General features: G+C 33.0%; 1 protein-coding gene across 1 annotated transcript; it reads left to right on the top strand.

Moving 5' to 3' along the window:
• The first annotated feature begins 7,495 nt into the window (after window positions 1–7,495).
• On the top strand, window positions 7,496–8,904 carry LOC132066034 (uncharacterized). Its single transcript, XM_059459437.1, has 3 exons — window positions 7,496–7,661; window positions 7,821–8,312; window positions 8,363–8,904. The coding sequence occupies exons 1-3, from the start codon at window positions 7,496–7,498 to the stop codon at window positions 8,902–8,904; spliced, it is 1,200 nt and encodes a 399-aa protein (XP_059315420.1).
• The last annotated feature ends 2,944 nt before the right edge of the window (window positions 8,905–11,848 follow it).

The following is an 11,848-nucleotide window of genomic DNA, read 5'->3' on the forward strand; positions in this document are numbered from 1 at the left end:
AGGGCCTGTTTGGAAAGCCACCCAGGTAATTGGAATTAGGAGTAATTGGGTGTAATTACACAGTTTGGCCTGTTTGTTTGACCAAGTAATTACACAGCTAGGTAGGAATTGAGTGTAATTGAGAGGGTGTAATTACACTCTCCAATTCTCAAGGAGTGGTTGAGAATTGGGTATAATTACAGGGTTACTTTTTAGTTTGTTTCTTTTTTGTTTATTTTAATTTCTTTTTATTTTTAATTTATTTTTTATTTCTATTATTTTAACTTCTTTTTTATTTTTACTTTTTAGTTATTTTAATTTTTAAAATGTACTTTTCTTTTTATATTATTTATTTTTCATTTCCTTCCTTCTTATTCCCAACGTTTACTTCTTGTGGTTCGATGTAATTGCTCTTTTTTTTTTTTTTTTTAATTTTATTCATTTAGCTTATCGTGTTATTATTCTAATTTTTGAAACTACACTTCTTAATATTGGAAAGTATGAGTCATTAACAAACTTGGCATATAACGAGTGACGTTATTAAAATAGAATGTCGTTGTGAATGAGGCTATAGACTTATATTTTCCCTTTCTTTTGAATTATTTACTTAAGTTGTGTTGGAACTTACTAATGTAATGTTGGAATTCGACATAAGAGTATTACGTTAAACTTTTTCTTTTGGATTTTGAATTTAGGTTATATTTTCAATTTTAAGTTATTTGCTTTCACATTGCATGTTATTTATTTTTCACTTACATTTGATGAATTTTTTTGTGTCAAACATTTGAATAATGTTATGGCATTATATTTATAAATATTTTTTTTTTGTTAAACATTCAATCCATGATGTTCTCACAAAAAAGTCTTCTTTTAAGTTTTATAATTAATTAAAATTAAATATTACTTATTAATTTGAAAAATATATATCAATTATATTTTACAATATTAGTACAAATATAGGATTATTAGTTAATATATTTTCAAAAAACAATGTGTTATTAAATAACTAATTTAATATTATTTATAATGGAAAATATTTTTTAATATTAATTTTAATTTTTTTATAATTAAATTTTATTTTTAAATTAAACTAACTGTGTAATTACACTTGTGCAACCAAATAGCTCGCTTGTAATTACACTGTAATTACATTATGACAAACAAACAGGTCATTGTAATTACATTACCATTTAATTACTAGGCTGTGTAATTACTAGTAATTACACCATTCCAATTACCAGGTGGCTTTCCAAACAGGCCCTTAATCCCATGTTTTGCTCCCAACATGCAAGTTTATATTATATTTTGCATCAGCTCACGCCCCATGTTGATTCAGCAAGCCATGTGATTCGCTCGGTCATATGCAGCAAGGCACCGAGTGCCGTGCTACACCCAGGCCATGGTTCGGGGTGTGACATTATATATTCTGAAAGTAGTGATATGATATCCGAGGGGCTCAATTTCTTAAACTTCTTCAAGGACCTATACTAGAAGCAGAGCCAAGGAGTTTCAAGCTTTAGAAGCCATGTTCATAGAGAATGAAGCTATGGAAGCACTTGAAGACAATGATTGGAGGGCCTTCAAGCTATGGGAGATAGCATGGAGGAGGAGTTATAGAGCCCAAGGCCCAAAACTTGCCTCTTAAAGAGGCCCGATGTGTGACTACAATTGCGAGCTTGGGAAGTTAAAGGCCGGAAGGTTGCTATTTATGCAAAGAGGCTATTCCTTAAACACGAGCCATCATCCTTTGAGAAGACAAACAAACAAGGCCCTTACTTCATTAAGAGTATTTTTGTAATAAGCTAGTTAGTCTTCTTTAGCCTAGTAGTATAAATACTGCACTTAGTTATTTCATTAGGAAGTTTAGAATGATGTTGAGATGAATGCTCTAAATTGAGTGATAGTTTGTTTGGTAGAATTAGTGTAGTGCTAGTCTAGTGATTAGTGATAGTTGATTATGGTGGATTCCATTGTTGGCTATTGAAACCTTTTCCATTGATATCATATTAGAGTTGTTCATTTGTGAATTCATTTGATTGACTCTTAATTGAATTCAAATAGTATAGGTTCGTTAATAGGAATCGATTAAGAGAGTTTGGATTTCATATATCCAAATTTGCCTATAATTCCTTTACTAATTGAGTCTTGCTTCTATCCCTCTTCTTCTCATCTCAATTTCTTCACATCTCATCTTTGATTTCTTCTCATTTCTAGTTTCCGCTTTTTTGTTGTTTGAATCCGTGTCTTCCACAAGCCGGGTTGTATCATTTTCTCCGCTTGAGTTGATCAAGTAGAAGAAAAAAATACTTTACCCTTCCATCTCTTAAAGAGATCTAGCGACGTCGAAGCGGAATGATGTTGACATTTCAAACTGTAACAAAGATGAATCTCCTTAAAAATTTTGGTGAATATACCACAAATTATTAAAGTTGAAAATAAAATGAACAAAATGAAGAAAAATAGATAAATATTCTTCGGGCTGAGGTGCAGATATCTCGCTTTCTTTAAGGAGATTCAAGCCCACTGCGGTATAATCTTCACCGGTCCAGCAGTAATACTCTGACTTGTCCCCTTTAGGATACAACAGTCTGTCAACGTCGTGTGACTCAAACAACTCCGGACTAGTTGAAGAGTCCAAAGCTACGCCATAAGAACACCTACCTTCAACATAAAAAATTACGCTCTTTTGTAGTGAATAAGTTGGAGACTTAGAATATTTTTTTTTTCCCTCAACTCTTTCTTTCATTACTCCAAACCTCATTGCACACTATAATATTTCCCCACTCTTCTCAATATTTTTCATTACACAACTCATGGTATAATACCTCTAGATATAGTTGTAAGAATTCATCCATAGAGTAATTAAAGAGTAGTGGGTAATTAAGTGAGGAAGAACAGGAGATGAGGTGACAAATTTAAGTCTTAGTGGGGTAATTAGTAGGATGAATTACACCAACACCTTCTTGTCAATTTATGGCCACTAACATGACAAGATATAATACACTTTAATATTTTTATTTTAATATTAAAATGCAATAAACTCCAACACCTATGAAGATATTTGTAACAATGTAACTGGGTGCCTGGTGGAATTCCACCAATTGATGTACCGACAAGGTTTCAATTTAGAGGAAAGAACCAACACGTGTGGATAGGTGCACGTTACGAGTTCGAACCCTACAAAATTCCAACATATTTAAGTGGAGAATGATAGGCTAAAGTATAGGCTCATGAAGTTATTATATTTTAAATTTTGAACCTTATGCATTTTTGGGAATTCTTGGATTATGATAAAAAAAAAAAATAGAATAAGAGAAAAAGAGGTAGAGTACTAGCCAAATATTAGTACCTCCTAAGTTGGTGTTGGGCCATGACAGGGTGAACTGCACTTTACATATTGGTCCACTTTTTCTTTCTCTTTTCTTGTCATTGTTTTTAATAAAAAGATTTGAAAAAAAATACTTTAAAAAAAAAAAGAAAAAAAAAAAGACAAAAGATCTAGCGGCATTTGTCCAAGGACACGCAGAGAACTCTAGGATTTTTTAAATCCAACATTTCTATGTTTTTGGTGGATCGAGCATTTAAAGTGGTTTAAAACCTATCAACCATTGGCAAATTTCTGTACAATACTCAGTGAAAGGCCAACTACATAAAGCCCCATATTTATTGGTATGTGACGTAATGGACACTTGCCCGCACTTATAATTGTCAAATGCCTTAATGCTTGTGCGATCCTCTAAATTTGCCTTCTTTTTTTTTTTTTTTTTTTTTTCATTTTAACATTTTAATTAAGTATTATTTAATGAATTTAGCCTCAAGTCTATTTATCAAACACAATCCGACTTACATAACATATATGGTGAATTTTAATTATTTTAACCTTCCGCGTGAATGTCAATCGCATCCTGTGTGGAAAATTCAACCAATTAAAACACCCTATCCATTTAATTATACACATCAGATATTAGGTTTTGGTTTCTTATTTTCAAGTTTTTGATTTTCAAATTTTAGTTTCCAGTGTTTATTTTTCAGTTTTGGGTTTTTCTTTTCCAGTTTTTCTTTTTCAGTTTTGGTTTCTTGTTTTTCAGTTTTAGTTTTTAATTTTTATTTTTAGTTTTAGTTTTATTTTCCAATATTGATTTCTTATTTTCCAATTTTGTTATTTGAAGTGGTGGTTCTTCACTTGTATAAAATAGTAACACACTTCTTCCTATCTGATGTGTATAATTAAAATGGATGGGGTGTTTTAATTGGTTGAACTTTCACGTATGATGCGATTGACATTCACACGCAAGGCTAAAAAAAAAAATGAAACTCACCGTATATACTATGTAAGTCGGATTGTGTTTGATAGACACACTTAAGGCCAAGTTCAATTGGAACAACACTTAGTTGAGGTGTCAAAATAAAAAAAAAGGGACAGATTTAGGGGGCTGCGTATATGCATTAAGCCTTGTCAAATTATCACAAAGTATGCACTTCCCTTACCAATAGCAGGCAAAAATGAAAAAGAAAATCTCTGGCTTCTCAAAAATCAGCCATAACAGTGAAAGGGTCCACTGTGAAAGATATTTTCTAACTTTTCTACTACAAAGAGGAGTAGGTTATTCAAGGGACGTTTGATAGTTGATTACAAGTTAAAGTTATTCATGTATTAAATTGCGGACAAGTAATAGTATCATATTTTGTTATGTATAAAATTCAATACGTATCTAATACGGTGTTTGATTTGCAATTTAGAAACACACAAAACTGATACATATAAAAGTTATGAGGGAATTGATGTATTATTTTATGCTGGATAGAAGATGAAATAACTAAACCCTACATAAAATAATAAAGAAATTTCACTATAACTAATTCTTACATTTTTAGTACCTGCATACAGGGGCGGATTTAGCTAATTATATGGGGGTTCACGGGAACCCCCATGTATTCTGTATTTGTATTGAAAAATCCAACAAATATATAAAAATTACGACTTGGAACCCAGTAACAAAGTGTGTTGTTGGCAAAAAAGAACTCTTAAAGCATTGCTTCTTTTGGTCAAGGGTTCGAATCCCTTAGTCACCTGTAGGTCTTTGTGTTGCCTCTTTATTTTTTAAATTTGAAATGAGTTGGAACCCACAAGCATCAAATCCTAGATCTGCATAACTCTAACTAGCAATTAAACGATCCCTATTGTGTAGGGAAGGTAAATAAGATGTATAAGTTTGTTCTCTAAGCTAGCAAACTCAATCCTAGAATAACTAGTACTACAATTTTTTTTTATGTGTTATTGCTATTGGCCTTTTCTCTTTTGCATATAAGCAATGACTATTCTGGCGATTGGGAGAAGGTAAGGCAGTTGGGTTCATGAAATTGAATATTCGTCTTAGAAGCAGGCATTGGCAACCGTCGAACCAATGATCAATTCATGTTATATCTTCTTTTTTCAAAGAAAGTAAATTTGACCTATACATGCATTTTATTAAACAATTAGTTGACGTTTCACATCCGATTAATATTATGACTTGAGTTAATTTGATGCATATACAGATCGGAGGGAATTCAACCAACCCTTTGTACTTTTGACCATTTGTTCGGTATGGCTGCAGATGCACACTTTACAACTTAGGATTATTCCAACTATACCCCCCAGAACATTTAATTGTTAACCGTCTTCAAGTTTTAAATATAACTTATAGCCTATAGGACGTGTTTTTGTTCAATAATCCAGGATATGTTTTTGTTCAATAATTTAGAGTTTTTGATCTTATGTTTTATTTCAAAGCAGTGTCTTTATGTTTTATTATATCATAAAAAAAAGACTTAAAGAACCAACAATTATCTCTTGTTCATAGCCTATATCCTCCACATTTAATTAACAATCTTGGCCTGAGGACAATTTAATTTTCAAATACACATGTTGATGTTGTTGACTTGTTTTTCTTTTCTTGGTTGATTCCTCTCAATTATTTTCTGCCATATTGAGTTTGTTTGGCATATATAGTTCAAAGCCCAGTGAAAACAAATCAGAAGAAGAGTCTGATAAGGCCAAAGACAGGGGCGGAGCCACCCCACCCAAGGGTGGTCAAATGAACAATGGCTCGTCGGAAAAAGTTTCCGGGTATATAGGTTAATATATATATATATATATATTTTTTTTTGGATATATATTAATTGATGAACAACCTTGACAAAGTAGAGAGTGACGGTCCAGTGGCCAAGGGTGTGTAAATTCTCCTTCTGAGCGCGGGTTCGAGCCTCTGCTGGGCCACCTTTTTTTTTCCTTTTTTTACAAATGACGAAAATTCTCTTTCATTAATTAAAATTCAGCCAGGATGACATCATTTAGATTATAATGTTTGACTTTGTTTTTTTAAATTAAAAAAATAGTTACTCATTAAATAAAAGCTAGTCAATATTTGTCTTCTCCTACACTCTTTGGAAAAAGAAACATAACTGGCCATTGTTGCATTGAAAGAAACAAAAAACCCTTCTCCCCTTTTCTTTCAAGTGTCAACCCTTTTCCCTCCACAACCATTGCTATATTTTTTCATCAAAGACATTGCAGTGAAAAGGTATTCTTTAGTTCTTCTTATCCTTTAGTTAGATATTATATTTTTTTGATAGCATTAAACTTTTTTCTCTCTGAAATTGATGTGTATTTCTTGAAATTGCTTTTGTGCATTTTTTCTTCTTTGAACAGAGTTAGTTTCACATTTTAGTTTCTCTTAGTAGATAACTAATGGTCATATAATCAAAAAATTAATAACTTAGTAGTTAGTACTATTTGGGGGAATTGAACAAAGTTTCAAGAATTCTTGAATTCTAATACGGTAATATTGTCTTTATGTTGTGCTAGTAAAAACTTATTTTGTATGGGTTGAATTCTGTTAAAACCTATCAATATGTTAGAGTAGATTTATCTATCCTGGGAGTAATTTGTATGACTAATTTTTAACAAGTGTGATGCATTTAAAGCGTTATTTCAGTTTTAAGTTTCAATGAGCTTGGAGAAATATTTCCGTAAAGTACCAAAAACAAGTTCGGCGTCTCAAAATCAAAATCAACTACATCGAGATGAAAATGCGGACCAAATAGAAATACCATCTCACTCTTCTCTGAGACAAAAATTTGATGTAAATGATCTAAAGGCTGACCCGGCTGAAAGAACTCCAATTTTGGATTATCATCCAAACATTCGTGATGAGATAAGGAGGGCATACATTCAAAAACGTCCTTGCCAACCTCGGAGTCATGTGTTCCCTAAAACTGACATTTTTGGAATACCACGTCGTTTTGTTTCTGGATGGTTTGATGAATATCCTGATTGGTTCGAATATAGTACAAGTGCAAATGCAGCTTATTGTGTGCCTTGCTACTTATTCAAAGGCGAAAACATTAATCAAGGTGGCGATGAAGTGTTTTCGACTACAGGGTTTAGAAATTAGTAAGAAAGGATAGCCTTCCAACACATATTGGTCCACCGAATAGCGTTCATAATCAATAAAAAAGAAAGTGTGAAGATCTAATGCGAGGAAAACAATCCATTCAGGCTGCATTTCACAAGTTGGATGATAAAGGTAAGCACGACTATTTGGTTCGCTTAAATGCTTCAATTGATGTGGTAAGACTTCTCCTGAATCAAGATTTGACACTCCGCGGTCATGATGAGAGTGAATCGTCATTGAACAAGGGTAATTTTCTTGAAGTTCTTTCATGGTACGCGGATAGATGTGATGAATTAAACCTTATGTGTTGGGAAATGCTCCAAAAAATAATAAAATGACTTCTCATGATATCCAAAAAAAATATTGTGACTACGTGTAAGATTGAAACAATTAAGGCTATAATAGAGAATCTAAATGGTGACTACTTTGCTTTATTGGTTGATGAATCTAGAGATGTGTCACGCAAAGAGCAAATGGTTATTTGCTTGCGATATGTTGATAAAAAGGGATTTGTGATGGAGGCATTTATTGGACTTGTTAATGTTAAAGATACTAGTGCTTTATCTCTGAAGAAAGCAATTGTGGATGTGTTTGCTCAACATTCTTTAACTTTATCTTATGTACGTGGGCAATGTTATGATGGGGCAAGTAATATGCAAGGTGAGCTAGGTGGTCTTAAAACATTGATTAAACAAGAAAGTAGATCGGCTCATTCTATTCATTATTTTGCTTATCAACTCCAATTGACTTTTGTCGCGGTTTCTAAAAAGTGTATTCAGGTGGGAGAACTTGTACTATTGGTTCCAAATATTTTGACTGTGTTGGGAGCTTCTTTTAAACGTGTGGATGCATTTCGAGAGTCTCAAAAAGAAAAACTCCGAGAGGAATTAGATATGGGTGAGCTAGAAACGGGTAGAGGCACAATCATGAACTTGGTCTTATTAAAGCCGGTGATACTCGTTGGGGATCTCACTACAAGTCATTTGGAAACTTTATTAGTAACTTTGCCTCTATTGTTGATGTACTTGATACTCTTGTTGAAAATGCAAGTACTCCGGATGAAGGAGCAAGCGCATCGGGATTTCTCAGAAGTTGTCAAACGTTTGAGACTGTTTTCTTATTGCATTTGATGACTGATATTTTAGGAATCACATACGATCTTAATGTGTCATTACAGAAAAAGGAGCAGGATATTGCAAATGCCATGATTCTTGTTAAGGTAGCAAAGAGAAGGTTGCAAGCTTTAAGAGATAAAGAATGGGATCCTCTCCTAAAAAAGAATATTGGATGGGATTTACTTAAAGAAAAGGTTGAAACCTTCTGTATCAAGCATAAAATTCCATTACCCAATTATGATGATCCATATGCTAACTCTGGGAGATCACGACATAAAGTGGTTGATCTTTCAACTTTGCATCATTACCGTGTGAATATGTTTTATAAAATTATTGATTGGCACAAGAACTTAATGACTGTTTCAACGAGGTGACAAGTGATTTGCTTAATAGAGTAGCTTGCTTGAATCCAATTGATTCATTTTCTAGTTTTGACATAAAAAAGATAGTGAGAATGGCTGAATTATATCCTGATGACTTTGATGGACTTAGCATTAGGGCCATTGAGAATCGACTTGCTAATTACATTATTGATGTTCGCGATATTGATAAAAGGTTCTCCAATTTAGGTGGACTTGGAAACTTTCAAAGTTGGTTGGGACAAAGAAGCATTTAACCTATTCTCTTGTATTCCTTTTAGTGAAGTTTGTTTGCTTCTACTGTTGCACGGCAGTTGAAAGAGCTTTCTCAGCAATGAAGTTTATCAAGAATGACTTGCGGAATCGAATGGACGATGAATTCTTAGATGGTTGAATGGTGCCTTTTGTAGAAAAGAAAGTATTTAAAGATGTTTCTAATGAGTGTATTATAAAAACATTTCAAGAGATGAAGCCCGTCGAGTGCAATTGTAATATTTTAATTAAGCTTTCATTAATAGAACTGTTTTTTGTTGGAAGTTTTGAGTGTGATTCCTCAAAATGGAGATGAGTTCTATAGGTCCTTTAATTAAGCTTTCTTGCTTCTCAGAGAAGAGTCCTTTAGTTTTGTGAAACTCTATTTAACTATAAGTTGTTTCAGTACTTTCTTTATCCTTGCACTTATTAATGTGGTATGACATAAAAATCACGCGAGGTTTTCTGATCTCATGGGATCTTTTTTTCGAATAATGTACTTTCGTTTGAATGATACGAGCCTTTTCTATTGATTGTTGAATATGTGTACTGAGAATGACTTTGAATAGAGCTAAAGTGCCACCTTGAGTTTGGTATGCAAAACTAAATCATTTGTTGATGTTGAACATAGGACCTAATATACTTGTTGATATGGTTTTTTGAGAAATGAAGTTAATGCATATCTTCAATTTCATGTGCAGAATACCAACAATTGAGCTAAGTTAAATTAGGATTAAAAAAAATTAGTAGACATATTCAGCACTATTTTGCTAGTTTCTGTTTTAGGATTATTTTTTTCTTTTGAATAGTTGGTTTATATGATTTGAGCAGGAACAAGGTTGGCCAACTATGGGATTGCAACCACTGAATATGGGAATAGGTTTGGGTAGGAGTTGTGATTTTTCTACTCTCACTTCCTCCACAAATTCTTCAGATTTGGACACTGAGGTCAGTCTTGCACCTTTATATTAACATAGTACAATTACATGCACTGCTTTTCTTTCTTTTCTCACCCACCCTATTCTAAAAGTATGAACACCCTTGGTGAAAATCCTGGCTCCGCCACTTTATTTAACTGCCATTTGTTTCAATTAAACTAGGACAAATAATGATTATTAATTCTAGTGAGGTTTACGTAAAGTTGTTAGTATAATGCTTATTAGCCCTGTTTTAGTTTGAAATACGAAATGTTGCTTGGTTTTTGAGGATGAGAATGGAATTAAGTGATGAGGTCCTAACATGGTTTGCTTAACATGTTTGGGATTAGTTTTCTTTAAGTTAAACGATCCACTGGGGTTTGGAATTGTATATTGTTAATCTCTATTTTATGTTGATTTGAAATGTGATAATACGGACCTTACAACTTGCATAATGTTTTCTTGGGATAAAATTGAAGGAATATGTGTTTGAGTTCACGTTAGCAATTAATCGACTTGCGGGATTCGTTAGTTTTTGGGGTTAAGACAATAATTTTTCTCAAGTTTAGATTAATTGGAACCGAAAGAGTATGCATATGCTTATTAACATATACAATAGACAAATTTTAGGATTTTTTTTAACGATAGATTCTCTTAGTTGCGCTTGAATGTTGACCATGTGTTCAGTTACAGACCTTGTTAAACATTAATTAACAACTCAAAAGAGTCATGCGGGTAGTTACGCTCCTTGACTTTATAAACAATTCGAGTTTGACCATGTGTTTGGATACACTCCTTGGTCGATTCTTATAAATAAGAGGCTTTGTACGTGGGTGGTTACGCTCCTAAGCCAAAAATATAAGCCACGTTTCTAAACTAATTTTAGGTAATTAAGCGAGTAAAAATAAGCATGTTCTATCCAAGAATTAAGTTTAGCCAAGTATAAGTTGATAAAAGCGACCGCACTAGAACCACGGGACTCAGGGAATGCTTAATACCTTCTCTCCGGTCAACATAATTCCTTACCCGGTCTTTTCTTTTCGCGGACCAATAATAAATTGAGTCATTTCCTTTTGATTTGGGATTCATAAGGTGACTTGGAACACCAAAACTCAATTCCAAATGGCGACTCTGAATAAATAAATAATCTCTTCTCAAAACGTCACTTCAATTGGGAAAACCCTTCTAATAGTACAACGCATGTCCTTTGGGGTGCGAAAAAGCGGTGTGACACAAAGCAGAAAGAATTCTCCTAATTTCTTGTCTCTCTAAATTTTCGTCCCTATCTCGATTTTAACATATATCACTACAAAAAAATGAATAATTTGTGGATGTTGAAAGTTGCAATTCGCGGGGGTTTTAGCCTTCGCTAATTGCTTGAGGAGGCTAAAACTCCCGCGAATTGCAACTTTCAACCTCCGCAAATTACCCATTTTTTTGTAGTGTATGTTACTAGCTACAATATATAAATATAATCTAATGGTGTAAAAATTATTTACAATGATAGTTATATAACTTAATATCATATATATTAATTTATTTTTAAAAATATTTTGTGTTTTAAAGATAGAAATACAAGTTTTCATAATTAAAAAAAAAAAAAAGATGAAACCATTGAGCATAATTTGTGAAACATGCTAGTGGACTTAACCTTATTAATAGTCAAATCTAGAACAAGGTTGTAATTGCAAAAATATGTTGCGACTTGTCTCATAAAGCTGATGTAATGACCTGCTAGGTCGTTATGGGGGATGACTTAGAAAACTAGATTTCTATTCGGAATTCTGAGG

The sequence above is a fragment of the Lycium ferocissimum genome, chromosome 8 (assembly GCF_029784015.1).
Source record: "Lycium ferocissimum isolate CSIRO_LF1 chromosome 8, AGI_CSIRO_Lferr_CH_V1, whole genome shotgun sequence".
Lineage (NCBI taxonomy): Eukaryota > Viridiplantae > Streptophyta > Magnoliopsida > Solanales > Solanaceae > Lycium > Lycium ferocissimum.

Excerpts from the sequence above, each read along its gene's own strand:
- LOC132066034 (XM_059459437.1), top strand. The coding sequence starts at position 7,496 with ATGCGAGGAAAACAATCCATTCAGGCTGCATTTCACAAGTTGGATGAT. Across the intron at positions 7,662-7,820 it reads TGAATCGTCATTGAACAAGG|AGAATCTAAATGGTGACTAC; the intron begins GTAATTTTCTTG and ends AGGCTATAATAG. Across the intron at positions 8,313-8,362 it reads CCGAGAGGAATTAGATATGG|CCGGTGATACTCGTTGGGGA; the intron begins GTGAGCTAGAAA and ends GTCTTATTAAAG.